Below are 24,697 nucleotides of genomic sequence, written 5' to 3' on the forward strand. Positions count from 1 at the left end.
AAAACCCATCTCCTAATTTTTTAAAAGTCAAAATGTTTAATTTCAACATTTTCTAAACAAAACTTTTTGACTTTTTCTTGTGAAATAACTTTTTATTTCAAAATTACATTTAATTTTAAAAATGGAAAGAAACTTCTGTAAAAGGCTATGTGTACGCTAGGAAAGTCTGGTGACAAAAGTGCTGTCAACATGCAAAAGTTGCCAAAAGCAAAAACCAGTTAAACCATTTTTTCTAACTCCCATTGTCGACATTTCATAGCCACATTGCTAGCATTCTGGTGACAGACAGAGCAAAGCAACGTGACTAAGTATTCCACAGGGTAGTGCTGTGGGAAGGCAGGGCTGATCCCTGTGATTCTTGAGATTCCCTTGTAGCTCTGTGAGCTCTCCATGCTAAGGAATGTCAAAGCTGCACAGCAGTCTCTCCAGCCCTCCCCCTGAAGCAGCAGTCTGCCTGCTGTTGTGTTCCTAGCAGGGCAGAACAAAATCACTGAAATAATTGTTCTTTGTTTGTTCCCCAAATGGAGCAGCTCACTCAGCTGTCAGATACTTCCCAGAGCTTTGAAAGGGGGTGTGTGCATGACTGCAAGGCAGCAGAGATCACAAAACACTGAGCAGAACCATCCGAACAGGCATTTATGGGATACTGGTGGAAGCCAGTTCTCTCAACATAGCAAACAGCAGAGTTCACACTGGCTCTTTGTCAACAATAAATGGAGGAGAAAAGACAAAAGTCTCTCACAGGTTTGGATGTTTTTTGTTGCCAGAAATGAGTGTTTTTCCCAATAAAAGTAGAGCCTGAGTGTAAACGCTCTCACTGTTGTGTTGCCAAAAGGCAGTTTTGCCTAAGTCAAAGGTTTATTTGTCCCAAAAACTTTTTTTATTTTTTGATTCACCTTACATTTAAAAAAATATTATTACAGTTGAACCAAAACAAATTTTCCTGTTTTTTTTAAATGTTCAATTAATTGAAAAATCCATTATTTGCACAACTATAGCTATGACAACTGGGCTAATTTCTTGGAAAGGAGGTAATAGATTTTGCATCTCTCTATAGATTAGAACAATATTTTTTAAAAAGAGTAAATCAAAATTTGGATCCAAACAGGATAGTAATATCGTTACAAGCATATGTTGTACATGTAATTTTAAAGTATTATCACATTTGATTCTAATAGAAAGAAACATGAATAACCTAGCAAAAGATTAAACATACACAATTATCCTTTATAAGGATAATCAGAATGAAACTGATTGGAATGTAAAAAGTAAATGATGTGACAAAACTACGGGACAAAATCTAAATCACTGATGAGTGAAAACTGATCATTTCCCTCTGTTGATCCCCAGGAGAGGTCAAGGCTCTGTTGTCTCAGACTGTTTAGCCAATATTACACCACACACCCTGGGTTTTTACTGTTGTTAGGATATAAAGTACGTCGGAGCTCTGCATGCATACACAACCCTGTTCTCACTGCACCTCGGTCACCTGGTGATGGGAAAGGTGGAATTAAAGAACAACAGGCACAAAGAAGGGAGATGAGACAAACTAGCAACTGAGGGATTGCCAGAAACAAGAAGAGAAGCCAAGGGGAACATGAAATTGAGAGGATTACCAATGGAAGAATATGCTTCAGAGATAACATTATCATGAAATCCCTCAAGAGAGGAGCTTTATGTCTGACAAAAAGCTCTCTTACCAGGAATCATTGTTTGTTTCAGAGATAGATCCCCAGGGCAGAGACCTGATAGTTCTATCAAATGGAGTCACACAGCTAGCTCATCTTCCACACTTTAGAGCTGCTGTGGGTACGTCACAGGATGCATAATGAAAAAAAACCCAGGCTGCAGAAAATCCTGTATGTGCCCTTTGCATGCAGTAGCCAGGTAACAATAAAATACAGGGGTCTCTGTTGAAAGTTTGGAGCAGCGTCTTTTTGTATCTGAATTGCATATGTATACCTGCTGCTTAGCAACCAAAAAGCCTGCAAAGGCACGCACTAACATGAATAAGGTGTTTGCAGCTCGAAGAAAGGCGCTCAAGGATGGGAGAGATAAAGGAGGCAGCAGAACAAGAAATCTGAAGGACAATGATATTAATTCTCCTCCCCACCCCAGATAAACCAGGAATACAAGGTTAAGGACCCAGGGATGATCACCAGAGAGAAAGCTTGCTGTTATTCACAATGGGAGAAGATCTCAACTAATTTTACTTTACAAGTATGTGTTATACTGATAGCAAGGAATGGAAACTTTTTTGATTGTAAAGCTGAATAAATGCAGACCCTCAGCTGCTGTAAGGAAATGTAGCTCTACAGAAGTCAGTAGAGTAATGCCAGTTTACACCAGTTGAGGATCTGGCTCACAATACCCAGAAAACATCAAGCCTACCTACCTACCTGCCTAAGAAAATCTGTAATTGAACTGACAGATTTGTTTACCAAATTTCATGTTAGCAGAAAACTACTTTTTACAACTGGTTGGGAGGAGCTTAAAGAAAGGACAATATGTCTTTAAAACTCTTAGAGACAAAAGGCCAAATTCTAATTGTAGTGACACTGGTGTAAATTTGGAGTCACTTCATCAGTATTAGTGGAGTTAAATAGGAGTGACACAAGTGTAACCAATATCAGAATTTGGAACTAAGACGCTAGGCCAGATTTTGGCCTCGGTTACACCAGTGTAAGTCTCTGATTCAGGGATGCACTTTAGCATATGCTGAACTTCAGGTATGTGTATACATACCACTGACTTAAATTTAAGCATGTGTGTTAGTATTTTTCTGAATTGGGCCCTAAATCAGATGTAACTCCCTTGTCTTCAATGCAGTCACTCTGGATTAACAGTAATGGTATAAAGAGCATAATCTGATCCCCCTATTCCAATATCTAGAATCAAACTAATTTTCCTTAAAACAAATAAACAATAGGTTTGCACTCTCCAGATATTTCAATCAGGTGGCCATTCTAGAATCAACAAACAAGACTGACCAAAGAGAGGCTGAGACAATACTCACAAGAGGACAAGTTGTTTTTCGTGCTTACTTTTACTTAAGCAAAGCACATGCTACGTCCTGAAAGGAAATTTTTTGTTGCTCAAAAGAACCTGACAATGACCTTAACTTCATTTTCCATGACAGAGGAGACAATTTACAGAGAGCTGGATATGATCATAGGCAATTAAAAATAGCACACTAACCCAGGGCAAAATGACAACACACATACCTACAGCCTCATCCCAGAACTATTTAACAAATTATCCTCTTAAACTGCACTTGGAAAATATGAAAACTAGCAGGATATATGAATAGCTAGTTATGGTATGATGAATTATTATGCCATAGGGAGGTGACAAACCATGTTTATTATTCCCGCAACACTCACATCCATCAGCTGAGACATTGCTTTAAATGACAACCTATACTACCAGACACTGATGAACAGTGTTGGTTTGTACTTCCCTACCTCAGCCCTTCAGCAAAGCAAAAAGTTTCCCTTCTCCTTCCTCATGGACATTTTATTGTTTTACTTCTGTTTGCCAGTAGAGACCTGGCTGACAGGCAGCCCTGGTTGGCTGCGAGTTTTAGGGAGTCTGTTTTTTATTCTTTCACTGTGACCCACATAGTTAGGAAGACACAGGGGTCAAGTTGAAGTTTAGATCTAAGACCTCTTCACTGGCTTCCCATAGATGCTTACAGAAGATAGAGGATATTTAATGGAGGCCCCCAGCCCAGGGAATCAATCAACAGCCTAGGAACAATGAAATTAAAAATGTACAAAAGTATCACTGAGCCACAAACAGGAAGAGATGCACAACACAGACCATCAAAAAAAAGATGCTAATGTCACTAATCTCTCACCAGGCTGCAACACTTTACAGTGATGGCTTTTAATCTGGCTCCCGAACACAACAATGCTCCCTTCGTAGATATTCCCAGAGCATTTTATTCCATCAGCAATGACTGACACACAGCGGAATCCTTGCCGTTATAGTAATGCTAACAAAGCTTTTCATTTATGCTGTTACACAGGATGGTTTATTGCACTTGGTCATAGACACACACAAAAAGAAAAAAATGAGAGTTATTTTTTTTCTCCTCCTCTCTTTGTTCCAATGAATCAGTTTTCCCTTTTGTAAATCTGAAATCCAGAGGGATGCTGGTTCTAGGCCCTCCCCTGCTCTGGAAACAAAGATGTAAAGAGAGGAGCTCTGTAGGGTTTTACCTCAGTCTGGAAACCTTCCACCAGGATGGCCACCAAGAGATTAAAGAGAACGTAATTCCCAAACGTCATGAGAGCGATGAAGTAGAGAGCAGCCCAGGAAGAGGTAGATGCCATGCCATTGTAGAGGACCTTGTTCCAGTCTTCCTGAGTCAGAATCTGTAGCAAAAAGGCACCATGAGCACAAAGGAACATCACAACAGCCCAGCACATTTCCTATGAACCCAGCATTGTGGTCCCATGTTTAGGGACACCCATGGTTCTTATTTATGCTCATGGTAGGCAGAGCTGCATGTCTTCAGCCTTAAACAGGCACACCCCCTATTCTTGGGGAACACTGCACACTGGTAATATGGAATACTAAAATGCTGTACAATTGTATTCTGCTATTCTGCGTCTCAACCGGCCTGCAATGGAGGGGAGTACACTCGTGTTCCAGACAGGCAGAGAAAGATGGTTACTTGGTTCAGGTCGCCCACTGAATCAGAGCAATGACAAGGATTGCACCTGATTCTCCTACCTTCTCCCTCCCCTGCACTCTAATCCACTCTGTGCATGGAACTCCAGTTGATACCACGGTTCACATAGCACCTTAAAAGACTGCTGTGTGGCATGCCCTGGCACTCCCTTCTGTCTGCAAAGACAGATAAAGATCCGCCAAAGACAGTCCAGATTTGCTAAGAGCAATACATAAGAAGTACAAATTATTGCCATAAAGCTGATTTTCCTCACGACTGAAAAATGACTCCAGGGTGGCTGTCTTGCTAGGAAGCCTTGTTGGCAGAGCCCTCCTTTACTCACACAAATTCCCCCTTTGTCATGCCTCAGTCTCACCACTGCTCCTGCAAGAGCCTTCTCCTCCACAGCTTTTGGCATATCCTGGAACTTCCCTTTCATCAGATCACACCATTAGTTGTCTTGCAGCATTAGAAAATGTTTCTTCCTCCCCCAACCATTGATGCTTTTTTGGTTTTTCTCCCCCTCAAATGTTAGTTTTATTGAGCTCTGGAATGTTTTTTAGAAAGCTCTCTTGCAGCCCCAGAGTGTGCACTTGGTAAGGAGTTCTTGCTGTTGTACCTGGAAAACTGTAACGATGGCCCACAGCAAGGAGTCAAAGTTCTTCCTGTCCGGCAGGGTGTCTCCGTCTCGCTCTGAAGCAAACTTACAGCCGAAGAGATGCATTCCCAGGATACTGAGTATAAAAAGAAGCCAAGACTGGTTGGAAGATGATGTTACGGGAAGCAGTGTGAAGTCATGGCCCTTTGTGTCTCAGGATACTGTCTGCCCAGTTATCAGGAGCAACACTTCCCTCCATGGAGGAAAGAAAGATTTAGGCTAGGTCTACACTACAAAGATAAATCGGAAAAAGAAGCGCAATTTGCAATATGCAAATTGCGTATCTTTTTCTGCTTTACTGTCAAAAGAGGCTTTTCTGAAATTTGGCGTGTCTACAAGGTGCCAAATTTTGGGGAAAGTCCTCTTTCGACACATCCCTTCTTCTTCGTTAAGCAAAGTTTACTGGGATGGTGAAAAAGCACGTCCGCTTTTTCAAAATTTTTTCCGAAAAAGTGGACGCGCTCCTTGGATGTAGCGTTGTTTTTCCAGGATACCTCCGGAATCCCGGAAAAGTGCTGCAGTGCAGATGTAGCCTTAGTCTGCATCCTGCCAACTCTCCCATCAGTATAGCTTGTGTCAAGTCAGCCTTACATCCTGTATATTAGAGAGGGGCTCATCTGGGGCTGGAATCTGAGTAGGTTTAGTTCATTCTAATATCTGGACCTGGGTTTGGATTTCCAATACCCCCCAAAGTTCAGGACTGCTTACATTTTCCATGGATCCAATCCCAAACCTTTTGGACAGAGAGAAGAGGCCAGGTGAAGGCCAAAGAAATAATGCAAAGGGGATAAAAGAACCATGTGTGAATGAGATTAACTTGGTCGGGATTATACTAGGAAAATTCCTTTCTCTGCTCTTTGGAAGATAGTGTTGTGGGTAAGGCTTTCAGCTTGTCTTCTACGCCGCATCAGGAATGAGATGTCATATATCTGCCACCCTGGGGTGATGCCTGTGGAAGAATCACCTAGCAGAAGGGATTTCCCTTAAGAACAGCCTCACAAACACAGACATGACATTTGGCAAGAACTGCAAGGTTCTAGCAAGTGCAGGGCGCCTAGGGCCAGATGATGGTCTGCCCATACCAGTTCCCCTTCAGATCAGTGGAGGCTACTTTGTTTCTCTTTCAGCAATTCACTTCAAGATTTTGAGCAATCAGGAAACCTATGGATTTCCTTCCCATTCTCATCTAGTCACTAGCCTTGAAACTTAAAGTACAGATCATGAACAGGGCATGCAAGGAAATCCGAGTTCTTGCCATGTACTCACCTGAAGATGAAGATGAAAAGCATCAGTAACATGCAGAAGGTGGCCACATTGTCCATGGTCTTCATAAGGACCACTAGCTGGCGCTGGAGGGCAGGCATGAAGCGGACCAACTTCAGGACTCGCATGAGACGGAAGGTCCGCAGGACTGACAGGCCCCCGCCTTGCTGTCCCACTATCTCCCAGACGCTAAGGAAAGAAAGGGATTTACGGCAAGGGACACGGTATGGAAAAGGAAACACTAAACATAAACGCCTGTAGGCAGAGACGAGAGAATGGGAGAGAGAAGTGAAAGGAAAGATCCGTTCTCAAGGCTGGGGAAGCTCAAAGAAAACCAGGGTCTGAAATAGGGATGACAGGCAGGGAGGTAGAGTACTGACATTTCCTTTCTGAATTAAGAATCAGATTTGCAAAGAGTGGAGTCCCATTAGAGCATGCCAAAAATATGCCTGCAAATCACTGAGTGCATGCAGTTACAGTGTCTGCATGTGCCTAAGAGGGAAGTGGGCACAGAGAAGCAACAAAACATGTCAACTGAAGAGTTCACATCTAAACTTCCCCTCTATCTAGAGGTGCTTGGATCCAAGATTTTTTTGCTTGGGGCTCCCTCTAAAAAAAACCAACCAAACAAAATCAAAACCAAGCAATCAAAACCACACAAAGCAAATCATGCCATGTAGGGGTGTGGGCGGTCATTTGTCTACAGGCATGTTTGATAATATACAGGAGATGGATAAAATGTGTCATAGCAAGTTAATTAACATTGCATAGGGAACCAGTAAAGGGCCAGTAGGGTTCTTCCAGAAGGTAAAAATAAGAATCCAAGGATTCAAATTCATGATATTAACGATGCCCTAAAGTCCGAGAGGTGGCTATGTATTTTGAGGTGTGGAATAGGAATATGAAAATCAGAGGTAGGCATAGATATGAGGGGACAGAAAGAATACATGCTATTAAATAAGGCTCTGAATGAGGTATCACAAAAAGGCATGGCTTAGTACAGGGAAAACTTTAGCAAAGGGACATCATACTGAGGACAGCTGTCTATATAATGAACCACCAAAGACAGGAACAAGGTGGGCTGCTACAGCGAGTTTTCAGAAGATTGGGAAACAACATTGTGGGATACAAAAGCTAACATAAGATCACAGGGACCTAAAGTGACTCAGAAAGGCCTTTCTATCCATCATCCTCTGTTCTCATTCAACAGCCTTGAAACCCTTGTAAGCAGAACATCATGCTGGTACCTGATCACTACAATGATCCCATCAAAGATGTTGTATGGATTTTTGATGTAGCCAAATGGACCATACACGAGGACTTTCAGCAGCATCTCCAGGGCAAAGAGGCTTGTGAAGACAATGTTGCTGATCTCCAGGGCATTGGTGAGTTCTTCAGGCTAGGATTAAGTACAAGAGGGGAGAGGGGACAAGTAAGTTACATGGCACAGATCTACTCTCTAGAGGTGCTCAGATTTAGACCAGAAAATAGACGAGGGCCAATTACAGGAGGATGTAAAATGCATGTCACTGGGGCTGTGTCCAGACTCCATGCCTCCGTCGACGGAGGCATGTAGATTAGCCAGATCGGAAGAGGGAAATGAAGCCGCGATTAAAATAATCGCGGCTTCATTTAAATTTAAATGGCTGCCCCGATCTGCCGATCAGCTGTTTGTCGGCAGATCGGGAGAGTCTGGACGCGATGCCCCGACAAAGAAGCCTTTCTTCATCGACACAGGTAAACCTGGTTTCACGAGGCTTACCTGTGTCGATGAAGAAAGGCTTCTTTGTCGGGGCATCGCGTCCAGACTCTCCCGATCTGCCGACAAACAGCTGATCGGCAGATCGGGGCAGCCATTTAAATTTAAATGAAGCCGCGATTATTTTAATCGCGGCTTCATTTCCCTCTTCCGATCTGGCTAATCTACATGCCTCCGTCGACGGAGGCATGGAGTCTGGACACAGCCTAAGAGTGTGATTTACAGCCAAGTGAGTAAAAGAGCAAGATAGCACACGGAAAAACTCCAACAGGACAGTGTAAGATAAAGCACCTATTATAGAGGTAAATCCACCCATTAAATCCACATTAACTAAAGCATCACTATGTTCATGCCTGGCATGATGCCATCAACCGTGGTCACTTTGACTGGTGCAACAATCCTTCGTATACCGTGTGCATTTGATTGATTGCTACTGTCACAGGAGGAACCATTTGTAACTCTGTCCAATAGAGTGATTGAGCATTATCTATAACTCACTCACAGATTATCCTATGTGGCGGGGCAAATAAGACTGGCCTATAAATGGCAATTATGAGTCAATTCTTTAATTTACTAGGTATCTTAATCTTACGGAAAGACTAAAGCTGAGATTTTCAAATGTGATTAGTGACTGCAGAGGCCGAAATTGAGATATCGCAAAGAAACCTGCCTTCCAGAAACTGCTGAGCATCCTCACTGTGAAAAATCACATGCCTTTAAGGTGACTCAAACAGAAATATCCCAAAAACAACTAGACACTTTTGAAAATCTTACTCTACACCTACATTCTACAGAGACTAGGCAAAGCTATAAGCAACTGGAAACAGGGTCTTATAATGGGAAGTGTCAGACAACCTTAATAATAGGCGGTGCTACCAGACCTGCATATAATACTTTGAGCTGCTCTAATGACTTTCACCCAGGGGTGTCAAAGCAGTTTACAAACACTAGTTAAGTCTCTTGACACCCATTTAAGCTAGGCACCAATTATGGTAAATATATTACAGAAGAGTAAACTGAGGCACAAAAGGACAGAGTGAATTATTTAAGGTCACACGGTGACTCAATAGCAGAGCTAGAAATAGAAACTGGGTGCGCTGATTCTCATTCTCTTGATTTAGCACCCGATCAACAAGCACATTAAATTTAAGCAACTTTACAGCTGACAAAATAAGAAGAGGAATAGCCTAAAATTAGCTGGCAATTTAATCTGTGACCTGGTGCCACTGTGGCAAATATTGCAGGGCTATAAATGTAAGAAGAGTTGTCACTTTTCTAAAACTATGCAAGACAGGAACATACATGTTGCCATACCTAGGCAAACAGGGATGGTTTAAGTACGTCATCATAGCCTTCCCACAAAATGTGGTAACTTGCAATTATTTGTCTCCATGCACCAAGATACCACAGTGAATGGGGGCTTTATAAATACACAGATTAGACAGACAAAACGATTTTTCACATTTAATTCCCTTTCTTTGTTTCTCAATGTTTAAATCCCACCAATGACGCTGAATCTCATATTTCACTTTGCCTTCCTCCCTTCCGGCATAATATTTACTCCGTAAACTTGGACCAAAATCCTTCTGATATCAGAATGTAATCCTTACGGACTTACCTTGACGTTGGCAGGAGTTTGTTATGACAAAGCTAAATCCCTATCAAGTGATTGGGGAAATGGCTGTGTAAAAAAAAATGTTATGGAAAGGAATTACTGGATATGCTTAGCTGATATTGTTTGGGCACTGAGGTTTCTTCAGTCACTTCAAGGTACTTTTGATTCCCTTCATGACATTAACAGCACTCAGTTCACAAAAGAGGCCAGATCTTAGAAAATATTTTTCCCCCCAAGAACAAAAAGGGTGGAAGGCAAAAGATTTAAACATGCTGAACAGAAACCACAGGGAAAGAAAACAAACAATTATTTATTGGTTCTCATCTTGATGTGTCACTCTCATTAGTAATTAAATCCCGGGGCTAGAATTTGATATGACTTTTCTTGCTGCTCTTGAGTTGAACTAAAACTGCTTTAACTCACACTATTAAATGCACTCTTGGTTTAAAATGATCTATGTCCTGGAACACAGACACAAAAGCATAAATCGACTGAGAACTAGGATGTCAAATGCCACCTCAGGACAATTTCAAAAGCCTGAACTTGTCATGAAAACTGCCAACTCATTCATAACTGAAGGAGCTCAGAGGCAGTCTATGCTTTTTTATTGTTATTATTATGGCAGCTATTTTACCATGCAAAGAAATGTATTCTTGGAATCTTTACTCCACATGCACCATCACCCGTAATTTGAAGCCTACAAGGCCACATTCTGCCATTAGCTACATCTGTGGTAACCTATTGCCTTAAAAAAATGGTTAATGTGTCTGCTGAATAGGGTTGCCCATGTTTATCTGAGAGAAGAATATCTGGCCCTGCAAGGACAACTCAGTTCACTCTGTTGATGGTCATGAACCAGCCTAGAACCTGGCTTTCTTTCTCATAGTTGAGCTAATCATTCCTGGAGGATACAGGAAGATACATTAAAAATGCAGCCAGTAAAGGAGGTGATCTAAGATTAATTACAAAAAAAAAATTAAAAACACTTTGCACTTGGTTTGTGCCTTTCATTTGCTAGGGGGACATGTACCATTCCCATTTTACAGATGGAAAAACTGAGGCTTTGCCTACACTTAAGTTTAAAGCGCAGCTGTGGCAGCACTTTAAACTGACAGTGTGGCCAAAGCACAAATGCTAGTAAGAGCACTCCCAGTGCTCTATGTGAGCATGAGGGGACTAGCTAACAGTAGATCCCAGTGCGGTGGCCTGATTCACACTGGCACTTTACAGCCCTGTATTTTGCTGAGCTTGGCGGGTGGGGTGTTTTTTCACACACCTGCTGTAAAGTGCCAGTGTAGACTTAGTCTAAGACACCATGAGACTATCTGATTCCCCCACATCATGCCATGAGCCAAAGGCAGATGTGTCAGTAGAATTTATCTCTGGGATTTCTCAGAGTTTAGGGGTTTATGCTTCAAACTCCCACTGAAATTCAATGGGATGGGGGCACCTAACGCTCTTAGGTTCTTTCACTCTCCATCCAAGCCCAATACCTTTCTTAAGAGTAACAGCTATGTAAACAGAGGCAGACAGGAGAGGCTGCATTCCTCACTTGCCCTGAGGAGCTTTAACCCTGGTAAGATGAGAGACAAGTACCGGGACCTGTCAGCGGGAATCAACCAGTCTCCCCACTCATTGCTGAAAGGACCGGAAAACACTGTTAATAATCAGCCAGAGCTCAGAAGGGCTTCACCTGACAGATGCTGTTATAAATTATCTCAGAAAGCAACATCCTGAGGTAACCAAAAATCTGTAATTGGTGTCACTGCTCTGGCTAGAGTTCAAGTGGTGGGAGAATCGTGCTGTTGCTAGAACGATGGTCTGGGAGCTGACGTGGGGAATACAGGTGGCTTCGCTTGTTTACCAGGCAGGAAAGCCATTAGATGTGAGGTTTGAAAATAACCTGCTTCCTGCATTCTGAAGAGCAAAGGTGTCATGCTGTAGCCCACAACGCTCATTAGTGGGATCTTCGGTTTCTCTTAAGTCCAAGCTCTTTTAGGGGAGGTGGATGAGGATGGGCTCTACAGATGCAGGCAAGTCGGTATCCCTCATACCTGCATCCATTCTGTGGCAGAGGGTTTGTCTCCTGCTTTCAGTGAACAATGCCTGAGGGAAAAATAAATCCATCATATTTCCCCTTCCTCTGAATCCCATCATGGCTGTCCCATGGCCAACATGAACAGAGTCCAAGCCACTTTCAAGGAAAAAACACCACATTCGGTCTGTAGTGCTTTCCATTCAGCCTCCCTTTCAGGAGCACCGGATTAACCACATCCTGGTAAACAAGGTGCATGTGGCCTCAGCCTGTCAAAGCTGCCTAGGGGGATTTGGACCTTTCATTCCCGGCTGGGGGTTCAAATCCCCACAGGCAGTTTTAACAATCTCAGTGGTCCTGTTTCCAAGAAGAGAGATATACAAAAATGTGACTTTCCGAAGATTCTCTGGCCACAGGTTATATCTACATTGCAGTCAGAGGTGTGACTGCTGCACACACACAGGCATTCCTCAGCTAGCTAGTGAAAATGCCATGTAAGGATTTGAAGGGCTAGAGCCCAGGGTTATAGGATCCTAAGTGGTAGATGCCGACAAATCACTTGCAGAGAGCCAAGCAGAGAAGCATCCAACAATTACTGGAGGGTTAGGCACTGCAGGAAGTATCAGCCAGAGTGATAGAACTCTGTGGCTGCCTAATTGGTCAATATCAACTGTTTAATCCAGGAAGTTGCCTGGTCTACGCTGGCAGAGAAAATCGATGCAAGACACACAACTTGGAATCAACGTACCTTGCACCCGATTTTCTGGGGCTGCTCCACAGTGCGAGGTTGATGGGAGAAATGCTCTTGTCAACTTCCCTTGTTCCCTCCTTATGACAGCAAGGAGTACTGACACCGATGTGGGAAACCTCAGCATTCTATTTAGTGGGTCTTTAATAGACCCACTAAATCGAACACTGGAGAATCAATCACCAGAGTGTCGATCCTCTGGCAAGTGAAGATGTGGCCTAAGCAATGATGCAGATGCTGCCTTGCTATAACTACAGGCCTCACCTTTTGCCCCCGCTTGGTTCAGACTCTTGCCTTTGATCCTGGCCTAGTGGATGCTATTGGGTGAGCTGTCTATATCTTCAACATTACAACCAATATAATGAGCTGCAGCAGCACAAACTGCAGAGGAGGCTACACCAACTCAGTGGGACCCTGGTGATATTGTATCTTCACTGCTATTGGTACTCACAACTTGCTAGGTTGAAGACTGTAGAGAGATTGCTACATGTGCTGCAATCCAAACTTTAATTGCAATGCAGATGATGAACACGTTGAGTGCTCTTTTTAGCGATACAGACATAATATACCCGGGATAGACAAATATTCCTGACAAAGAACCACTTCCTAAGATATACTGCCAAGTGGGAAAAGATGTTGTACAGTAAAACTCCATTAATCCGGCATCCAATGCTCCGGGACTCCTGATGGTCCGACACCATCAGGAACCCGGAAGTGCTGGGGCAGCTGGACAGGCTTCCCCCATTCAGCTGCTGCTGAAACTGACCAGCAGCTGAATCAGGGAAACCGGGAGCAGAGCAGCTGGGGTGCTGCCAGGATGGTCTCGTAGCGCTGCCCCTCGGGGCTGCGGGACCAACCCGGCAGCACCCCAGCTGCTCTTGGGGATGCCTGGGGCAGAGCAACTGGAGTGCTGCCAGGTTGGTCCCGCAGCGCCAAAGGACGGCGCTGCGGGACCAACCCGGCAGGACCCCAGCTGCTCTGCCCCAGGCCGTCCTTTGGTGCTGCGGGACCAACCCGGCAGCACTCCAGCTGCTCTGCCCCAGGCGTCCCAAGAGCAGCTGGGGTGCTGCCGGGTTGGTCCCGCAGCCCCGAGGGGCAGCGCTACGGGACCAACCGGGCAGTACCCCAGCTGCTCTGTCCCAGGTGTCCCCAAGAGCAGCTGGAGTGCTGCTGGGTTGGTGCTGTAGTGCCGCCCCTCGGCGCTGCGGGACCAACCCGGCAGCACCCCAGCTGCTCTATTGCAGGCATCCCCGATTCAGCTGCTGCTGAAACTGACCAGCAGCGGCTGAATCAGGGACGCCTGGGGCAAAGCCGGACTATCGTAAGGGGGGGCTATGAGGGGTCTGGGGTGGCATCCCCTCGCACCCCACTCCAGACCCCTCAGAGCCCCCCCTTCTGATAGTCCATCATATCTGATAATCCGGCACCCCCTGTGTCCTAAAGGTGCCGGATTATCGGAAGTTTACTGTACATCCAAGATCAAGTTGTTCTTCCCCACACCATCAGAAACAAGAGAATTTGTTTCAACTGATCTGGATTTTGCAGAGAACTACTGATTTTGGAGAACACAATATTTATTTGGTTTACGATACTTCTTAACGCAAAGCAAGAGCCTCTCTTGCAGCATAATACCACCTGTCCACCAGTTAGATTAAAATGCATCTGTTATGGATTGAGATCCTTCCTTCCGAGACAATTTTGCTAATTCTCTCGCAACAGCGACTAATTAAAAGGTAAGCTGCCTATGATTAAACCACAAGCACCTTGAAAGAGTGAGACCTAAGTGTGATTCAAATGAAAAATCAACTGCTGTGGACCAGATTTTAGCAGAAGGTTTGATGAATATGAAATTCTGTTCTCAAGGCACCCAGTCTTACAGGTTCTATAGCTGTTGAGAATATGCGAGATTGTCCTGGATGCATCCAGTGTTATGAATGGCGTGTTTGCATGTGCACTGTGATCTATGGCAAAGCTCTAGTAGTGTCCCCTGAGTCCTGTGCTTCCTGATGGATTTTAAGACACCTCAGAGACTCACGGTGACCCTCCCACTGCTTCTCAGTTCTTTTAGAAGCGAGGGTTCCCCACTTAATGAACCCTTTTCATCACTGGCCAGTCACTAGCTTGGAGGAAAAATCCTTCCATGGTCCAAAAGTCCCATTTTCCCTGGTGGCAGCCCACCGGGCATGGGGAGGATTGGGGGAAACCTGGTCCCACCCACTTACTCAGGGTTCCAGCCTAGGGACCCTAATTAGTGGCTACTAGTGGGGGCTCTTGCCCTTATCACCACACTTGCCATGCAGAGTCTCTCTTCTCCTTCCTCCCTCCTTGCCTGAGGGGAAACCTTTTATAAAGGACCAGCAGGGCCTACCTGGATGCAGGTGTCCCACTAGCCTGCTGCTGCAGGCCGGCTCTTAAAGGGTCCCAGGTGCCTGCCTGACTTAATTGCTGGCAGCTGTCTCTGGCAGCCTATTCAGGGAACAGGAACTTGGTTACCCAACTGCCAGTATATCTGCCCTCCATCAAACTACTGCAGCCTGCTGCCTTTGGTCTGCCACAGGTCTGTTTGCGGACATATGAAGGGGTGTGTTGACATGCTCTGGCTGCACATAGGATGGGGAAAGACAGCACCATGTGTCTCATAAAGGTCATGCAGATAATCAAACAAAGATATTTCAAGCCTCCTGCAGAGGGGACGATCGGTGAGCATCAATGAGATCTTATCATGGCTGTTAAGGATCGAGCCATTCGGGTCATCTACTGTGACTCTAAGGACATGATTTCTGCTGTGCTGGCTCCGGTCCTAGAAGAGCGCAAACTTATCAGCTCAGAGCTCCAAGTCTGCGGGGAAGGGTGAATTCTACAGGGCATATTGTGTCTGGAACACACTGAGATGAACTCATTTATTTTTTTCCCCCCAAGAAGCAGAATTAGAAGGATGAAGCCTCTCTTGCTGCACACGGAAGAAACTTACTGGGCCCTGCTTACTGATTTCAAACTGTGCACATTATTGGGAATCACAGCAGAGCCAAGTAACTGGGGCAACTGGAGAGGAACAAGTGAAGCATGAGCTTCATCCAAATCTAGGCTCTCTAAAGCCTAGATCAAAAGGTCTATGAAAGCAGCAGTCAAAAGCACGCCTTGTGGTCACAGACATCTCATCTCCCTGGCTTGGATCAGTTACTGGCCGTGTCCAGACTCAGGGGTTCTTTCGAAAAAAGTAGCCTTTTTTCGAAAGAACTTCCCCTGCGTCCAGACTCAAGCCGCGTTCTTTCGAAATTATTTCGAAAGAACGCGGCTTTTCTTTCGATGGCGGTAAACCTTGTTTCACGAGGAAGAACGCCTTCTTTCGAAAGTTCCTCTTTCGAAAGAAGGCGTTCTTCAATGTAAATAGGCCGTCTTCGAAAGAGAGCATCCAGACTCGCTGGGTGCTCTCTTTCGAAAAAGCGGATTTCTCTTTCGAAAGATCCGCCTGCAGTCTAGACGCGATCTTTCGAAAGAGGCTCTTTCGAAAGATGCTTTCGAAAGAGCCTCTTTCGAAAGAAGCCTGCAGTCTAGACATAGCCACTGTCAGTCAAGATGGAGCCTCCTGAAGAGAGAGCTGTGACTCAAAGATCTCTTGATGCCAACTGGCAGTGAGCATAGGGTCAAAATAGGGGTACAGGGATCCCCTGGATTCACCAAAAGAATGTAATGTTAAGTGTCTAATGAAGTGCATTGCACTGTACCTCATAATCATTGTAAGTATGGAAAGTATGCAAAGAATTCTATAGATAGATTGAATATGATGTTTTCTAGACCACGTGCATTAGAGGCAAGTCACTCAAAAGTAGTGTGCATCAACACAATCTTCTTCAGACAGAAGATGGGGCATCTCTCATGGGCAGGCCATTGTGTATTGTGCATCTTACAACAGAAGTCTATTAGCTCACTGAGTCAAATGTTAATGAAGAGCTTGTGAAGACTACAGTAGAAAATAAACAGGAAGAGGTAAATAGCAGGGGCAGAGCGCAGGGAAAGGTGCTTGTTTACAAGGGAAGATCAAAGGTCAGTTCTGGTGTATTTGAGGGTACCGAGAGATGCTCGGTAATCCTTCTGTCTGTGATGACGAGATTCCTTGAGTGGGTGAACAGGGAGTGGCGTGGGAATCAACCATCCTGGTTGAAAGCTAGGAAAAGAACTTGGCACAATTTATCTTGTAGAAGACATGCATTAAGTTTAGGCTCCAGAAAGCAAGCTATGATTTTGGTTTATACGTAACCATTTGTTTCCAATATTCTTAATTCCTGTCACTTGAATGGCTGTCCTTTGATAACAATTTTTTTCTTTAAAAACAACGTGTAGTCCCGTGGCACTTTAGGCTGTGTCTAGACTACATGCCTCTGTCGGCAGAGGCATGTAGATTAGGATTGTAGGCAAAGGTAAATGAAGCCGCGATTTAAATGATCGCGGCTTCATTTACATTTACATGGCTGCCGAGCTGAGCCGACAAACAGCTGATCAGCTGTTTGTCGGCTCGCCGCTAGTCTGGATGTTCCCCCTGTCAACATCAAAGCCCTTTGTCGGCAGGCCCGGTAAACCTCATTCCACGAGGAATAACGGGGCTGCCGACAAAGGGCTTTGATGTCGACAGGGGGAACGTCCAGACTAGCGGCGAGCCGACAAACAGCTGATCAGCTGTTTGTCAGCTCAGCGCGGCAGCCATGTAAATGTAAATGAAGCCGCGATCATTTAAATCGCGGCTTCATTTACCTTTGCTGAATAAACAAATCGACATGCCTCTGCCAACAGAGGCATGTAGTGTAGACGTACCCTTAGAGACTAACAAATATATATATAGTATCATGAGCTTTCGTGGGCAAAACCACTTCTTCAGATGAGCTTGAGTGAAGAAAAAAGGGAGGATGCTCACAATTTAAACAGTAAAAGAAGGGAGAGGGAAAATTGTTTTTAAAGTTACATACTAACATGGCTACCCCTCTGAAATTTTTTCTTGTTTTCATTATAAATACATACCTAGATCTATCTTAGTGCCGTGTGTCAAGTGGAACTGGAATTCTGAGTTTAATCTTAGGGTGCATCTACACTGCACCCTAAACTCGAAATAAGATATGCAATTTGCGCTATACAAATTGTGTATCTTATTTTGATTTTATTTTGAAATGAAATGTGGTACATCTACATGGAACCAGATTTCAAAATAAAGTGCTATTTCGAGCCATCCCTTAATCTTCGTGGAACAAGGTTTACCGGGATGGCAAAACAGCATGCCCATTATTTCAAAAAATATTTCAAAATAACGGGTGGCTTGTGTAGATGCAGGGTAGCTATTTCGGGATACTGGAGGGATCCCAAAATAGCCTTGCAGTGTAGACGTACTGTTAGTCACTATTCTGGGCTGTTCCTTGGGGAATAGACCATCTGAGAGCTCTGCGGGTGTTCACTGGAGAGGAGGCTGAGCACTCCAGAGAGATGCCCCAAAATGCTCAGGGCTGGATGGTGCTTATTGCTAACCTGCACAGACAGCAAGACCCACGTGGCCTGGAAGGCAATGCTTGTGTTGTCCAACGCTGGTGGAGTCAAGAAGCTTAGCCATGGCCAGCACAAACAAGACTGCTTAGTGCAAAAGTGGTGGTGGTGGTGAGGTGCCATCCAACCCTGCATACTCTTGGGAAGCATCACAAGGACCATGTGTTCTAGCAAAATACAGTGGGCGCAGTACACATAGGAGAGTGAGAGTGACTGTCCCTGCATGTGATGTGAATAGGCTGTAGGAAGGATGGGTTTGTGGTTAAGACGACACTGGACTCGCGCTCAGAAAATGTCCCGCTTCTGTCAAATCCTGGGTGACACAGGACAAGCCATTTCACCTCTCTGTGCTTCTGTTTCTCTGTCTGTAAAATGGGAATAATTATGCTTCTCTCTCCCCACCCTTTGTCTGTCTTATTTATTTAGATTAGATGTAACCAGTGCTTTTTTTGTGACGGTATGCACCAGTATGGTGTACCGTCACCTTTTTTTAGGAGCACTCGCAGCTTTCCTCCAGCGTAGCCCCCAGATGGCCCTGGGGGCACTTGCGCTGCGCCGGACAGAAGCCTACTCGGGACACACAGCAATTAAAGAGGCCGTGACCTCATTTCGGCCCCGACCTCCCAGGCACTTTCTTTTTTTTTTTTAAAGTACCGGCACCTTTTTTTTTAACCAAAAAAAGCACTGGATATAAGGTTTGCCAGGCAGGGAGAGTCTCTTGCTCTGTGTCCATCCAGCATCTTCCACAATAGGGCCCCCACTCTCAGATAAGGCCTCTAAGTGCAATCAACAAGAAAATGTTTCATGGACTCCTCAGACAGACCCCATCATTTCAGAAATCTACATAGACGGGTTTGGAGCACCATGGAGGACTCCTGCCTTAGAGGGCACAAGGAATAACTCGCGCATCTTCATCATATGAATTCCCACTGTCATGTGATAGCTCTAATTTGTCTTGGCTAAGAGCAAGTTAAGTTGGCAAATTTCAGGTCTAAGTTTTCTCCTCTTAGGCTATGTCTCTATTTCACGTCCACACCCCGGCTCTCTTGCACTCTTTAAATATATTAGAGGGATAAATACCAGGGAGGGAGAGGAATTATTTAAGCTTAATACTAATGTGGACACAAGAACAAATGGATATAAGCTGGCTAGTAGGAAGTTTAGACTTGAGATTAGACGAAGATTTCTAACCATTAGAGGAGTGAAGTTCTGGAACGGCCTTCCAGGGGAAGTAGTGGGAGCAAAAGATCTATCTGGTTTCAAGATTAAACTAGATGGGTTTATGAAGGGGATGCTTTGATGAGATAACATGATCTTGGTAACTAATTGACGATTCATTATCAGTGGGAAATAGGTCAATGGAGGGATGATAGAAGTTACTATAGAGAACTTTCTGGGTGTCTGGCTGGTGAGTCTTGCCCACATGCTCAGGGTTTAGCTGATTGCCATATTTGGGGTTGGGAAGGAATTTTCCTCTAGGGTAGATTGGTAGAGGCCCTGGAGGTTTTTCGCCTTCCTCTGTAGCATGGGGCACAGATCACTGCTGGAGGATTCTCTGCATCTTGTGGTCTTCAAAGTATTTGAAGGCTTCAATATCTGAGATATAGGTGAGAGGATTATTCTAGGAGGGTGGGTGAGATTCTGTGGCCTGCACTGTGCAGGGGGTCAGACTAGATGATCATAATGGTCCCTTCTGACCTTAAAGTCTATGAGTCTCCACAGTCACCTTTTTAGCTTGCCTGCACTGGTAAGCTGAATGACTGGCACCCATGTGTAGGCGCTAGCCCAAGGAAGTGTGTCCTGCCTGCAAGCTCTCCCCCGCTCTCCCACGCGACTGTGTCCTCACTGATTCTACAATTGTCTGTGTTTTTATTTTTCTGGAAGTGCGTCCCATGATTCTTTGTGCTGACACGACTTATGATTCTTTCCCAGTCAGCTGTAGGAAAACTTCTCTGTCCATGAGGCGAGTGGGGAGACACAGGAAAGGCAGTGAAGGACTATCAGAATTCCCGTGGTTTAGTACCCTACCTTCTAATTTCAAAGTAGACAGGTGCCAGCCCCACTTAAAGTGCCTCCAAACACAGGCCAGTGGCTGTTTTTTCTGGATGGCAGGGGGGCTGGGAAAAAGCTTGGATTAACTGTGCTGTGTAGACATACCCTTGGGGTTTTCTGTAGCACCCTTCAGGATAGTATGTATGTGCATATTTGCTGGAGGGCTTTAGTTTGCTGACATGAGAGTTATACTAGTAAATGCCAAGTGTCTATACAGTGGGTACAATTGAGGATCAGTGAAATTCTCCTAAGTTCACCCCCTTTTAATTTCCCACACAGAGAGTTAACACAGAGATGAAATCGGTAGGAATTACCCAGTATGAACTTCATTTCTCCCCCGTCCCGGCCTCCTCCCTTCCTCCATGGACAGTTGAACAAAGGGCAGAAAGCTCCAAAGAGGATTTGTGCTGTATCCACTAACAATAACAAAATCAGTTCTGCCACAATGTAAGGGATAGATGGGGATAATCTGCCAGAAGGTTCCTTCTGATCCAAATGATTCTGCCTATTGTGTATCTAGAAGAGGATGCAAAGTGCTCAGCTGCTAGAAACATTGCAGAATAAAATCTCTCTGAAGTCATTACCATGGCAACTCAGGATTCCAAAGGAAAGAGAGAAAAGAACAACCTCAGCTATTTCCCAGGAAACACCAACAACAGTTCACTGACTCATCATTTACAGATATTTGATTTTTCTTTCATAAACCCTCCACTTCCCACAGCAACAATTTTAAGGCAAGGTTTCTCCCCTACCACTCAGTTTGCTGCATTAAAGAGCTCTCTGATATCTGTGGAGATGGATGAAATGATGGATCAGAGTCAGATTTCCAAGAGGATATAGGACAAAGAGCGACAGTGTAAAATAAAAGGAACTTCAAATCACTGGGAACAGCGGTGGAGGGAGTTTTGGGGTTTGTTTTCGGGGGGGATTGGGGTTTTTTTTGTTTCATCCCATGGAGCAATCTATTCTGACAGCCAGTCATCACCCAGATTCTTGCATGCCCCAAGGTTGATGCATGGCTAAGACCTGATACAAATGGAAGGAAGGGGACTGGTTGAGTTCCAAGGGGATAAGAAGTCAAAGTTGATAGGAAGACAGCAACTTTACTTGTTCCCTTGATGATGTCTCAGCTTCCAGACCAGGATCTGGTTGGGCCCTGGATAGTTAACTCTTTTTTTCACCCCCAGGGCTCTGGACTGAAACAGTCTGGCAGATCAGCATGGGGCAAGCGTCCATTGTAGCCGCCCATGCTGCACAAGTCTTCTCAGCTGACAGCTGCCTACCTGGCAAAATTTAACAGCATTAAACTCACTTAATGTTCCCACCCCATGCAGTGCTCCATGGGGGTGGGGGGAAGAGGAAGGACACAGCAACCCTCTAATCCATGCTCATCTAATCTGGCAGAGACTGGTGCTACCAGGACTTTCCAAAACCTTGCCCCTTGTTGGCAATGCACTATGTTCTGTCACTGGCGTTTAGTCAGCAGTGCACACACTCGATCTGCTTGGAATAGTGAGATGAAGAGACTTCCCAGGACTGAGTTACAGAGAGGCAACTCCCCTTCTCATATTTCAGACCACACATGCATTTGGTTGAAACTGGCTACAGGCTTCGTTCTTGGTGGATAACTGGCAGAAGCAGAAAAACACCGTTCACACCTTTCGAGCATCTGCTTCACTTTGCAGGGTCTCTTGGCTATGTGCAAGAGTAACTATACCCCAACCTCCTCAATTCCTCCCTCCCCCCAGTTCTTGCTCACTTTGACTGGAAGGAGGCCTTTATCATCATACACTAGAAACAGCCCAAAGCTTATCTTCAATTTAGTTGTCTTCTAAACACCCTTTTGTCTCTTCTCATCACACCCATCCACTTCATTACTTCCATCATGCCTGTGTGGCCTCGATACAGTAGAACAGTTCCAAAAGGGCTTAGGCAGCTTTCGGAGCTTCCGGAAAGCTTCTGTCCACCCCCCCAAAAAGTTTTGGCTGACTTCAGAAGTTCTACAGTGCTCTGGCCATCCTCAGAAGTGCTTCTGTTCCCGTCAGTAAATATAGCTCCTCTTAGCCCTGGCCCGTCTTGCTATTTTATAAATAGAAATTCAATCCACACATATTTTCGGCAGTGACATTCATTGTGTTGGAGGGTCCATAAAAGGAAATGGCTTTAGCTGTTGTTGTGTGTCTGTTGACAGCTTTGACCTAAGTTATTCTTAATCAGAACCTGATATAGTCTCACCTTTCCCTACTGACCATATTGAACTTTTGCAGAATTGGTTCATAATAAAGAGTTCTCTCCATGGAAAACTGTTCAGAAAGAAGCAGGATTGCAAGGACTTTTTTTTTTTAAAAAAAAAGTGGCTTCTGTTCCTTCATTCTGCACCCTTCTCACTGATATAAAACTCTTATACTTAAGTTGATAGTGTATACTTCCAGGAAAACTTGGCTTGTGTTCAGATTTCATTCAGCTCTGCATCTCTCGTCACCAACTCCACCCTGCATGCCAGCATAGTCACAGGCAGAAGGTGCAGTATTATTCACATTTACCTTCTTTGCTTCCCCCAGAGTGAAGAAAGTACATGTTGTTTGGGATTAGCAGCCATTTGCAAAGAGGAACTGACAGGTGAATAGCGGAGCCAGTCTAAGTTTCATCTCCTCAAAATATACAGGCAGAAGATTTTGCCAAAGACTAAACCATACTGAAACCTGTCAGAGCTGCACATCTGATGCCATGACCAACGTGTTCTTGGAGCCATTCAGAAGATGGTTTTCTCTCCAGAGTCTGTACGGAACTAGTCAAACAAGAGGAACGCTCCTTTCTTTCTGTTCCATTCTCCAGGTACTTCCATCTTCCTCTAAGGTCATGTCTACACTACAAAATGAAGTCAACCTAACTTACATCAGCAGTCGCCACAGTGACTACATCACTTGTGCTTGTCTGCACTTTGGGTCTTGTGTCGGCAGCATACGTCTTCACCAGGAGAGCTTGTATTGATTGTACGGTCAGTGTGGGGCATTGCGGGCTGCCTCCTGGAAGCCAGGAACTGTCAGCATAAACAACACAGTGTCTACACTGATGCTGTGCTGACTTTGCTACATCCACCGCGATTCTACATGGCTCATGGAGGCGGAGTTATTCCATTGGTGCAGAGAGGCCGTCAGATCAGCAGAAGTGAATTTTAAGTGTAGACACTTCCATAATTCTCATAGCATTGACCTACCTCTGTAATTTAGAGCAGATCTCACTTCCTAGTACATATCACTTATGCCTTTCCCTTACACTTTCCTCTTATGAACTCACGTGCCTTTTGAGCAGGAAAGATTGACCAATGGTTAGGGTGCTACCCTTGGGTTCAGGAAAGGTGGGCTCTACTAGGGCCAATTCAGCATAGGACAGCCTGGGGGGCAGGGCAGACCACCTGTACTGAAGAAGGAGACATTTATTCACTTTAACGAGAGCGAACAGCAATCCCTACCCTCTCCAAACTGGGTCTGTTGCCCCAGGATGGTTCTGAAAAAAGACTTGCAGAGTCCTGCTGAGTAGAGAGGCCATACGGAAAATACCCCCAAGCATAAGAGCAGCACGGGGCTGATGTAAATGGCATTACATTGTTCCCTTTCACAAATCCCGGTGTGGGTGTGTGGGCTGGGTGCACAAGGGGACAGGCCTGTAACACGGAACAGTATGGGGATGCTGACCTACTCCAGGGGTGCAGGGGCTAAGGGGGAGAAGATCTGCTCTATGATGACCAGCCCTAGCTCAGAGGTCACAAAGGTTGTCTGTTTTCAAACCACCTATGCTCCCATCCCCCTTCCCCCAGCTCCTGGAGCTGTGCCTTCTGTCCTGCTGCTTTCAGAAGAGGTAGCAGAGTGTCTCTCTCTTAGCTTGAGATTTCAGACAGATTAGTATCCTGGAAAACGCAAGAAAAACATGAACTGGCTCATCCTTCTGCCCAGATTTTGAAGGTGTTTAAGCCGAACAAAAGCTCCATTTCCACTTGGTCACACCTGGTAAATCCTTGAGATTTAATACTCTCGATTTCTAGTTAATCTGAACTAAATACAACCTGCTTTCCTCATTAGCCCCTGAGAATATCCCAAGGGGGAAAAACCAGAATCGCTCTGTCTTTGCACAGGTCTCACAGAGCTTTGCTGAAACTGGGTTTCTTAGACAGATAACACTATTCTTAATTCTGACTGACTTCCATGGAGGAAAAGTCTATTGTTAATGTCAACAAGAAACAATTCTAACAAATAGTCTCTAATAGGCGTGTTTAGAAGAAGAGACACAGAGGCTTTTGAACCTTGGTTCCCATCCTACTCCACTTTGGGGAGTAAGATAAGGTAACAATGGGACACACCATTTG

General features: G+C 44.7%; 1 protein-coding gene across 6 annotated transcripts in view; it reads right to left on the bottom strand.

Annotated features, from left to right (window-relative positions):
* The window catches only part of CACNA1G (calcium voltage-gated channel subunit alpha1 G), a 333,864-nt gene that overhangs the window by 96,314 nt on the left and 212,853 nt on the right, over positions 1–24,697 (bottom strand). For all 6 annotated transcript variants that reach the window (XM_089771889.1, XM_089771891.1, XM_089771890.1 and 3 more), the window contains exons 10-13: positions 7,847–7,998; positions 6,603–6,788; positions 5,298–5,412; positions 4,224–4,379 (exon numbers count right to left, since the gene is read on the bottom strand). In XM_089771889.1, the coding sequence (XP_089628015.1) occupies positions 4,224–4,379; positions 5,298–5,412; positions 6,603–6,788; positions 7,847–7,998 (609 nt within the window). The remainder of the gene's footprint in view (positions 1–4,223; positions 4,380–5,297; positions 5,413–6,602; positions 6,789–7,846; positions 7,999–24,697) is intronic.

The sequence above is a fragment of the Pelodiscus sinensis genome, chromosome 20, assembly GCF_052426305.1.
Source record: "Pelodiscus sinensis isolate ZL-2025 chromosome 20, ASM5242630v1, whole genome shotgun sequence".
Lineage (NCBI taxonomy): Eukaryota > Metazoa > Chordata > Testudines > Trionychidae > Pelodiscus > Pelodiscus sinensis.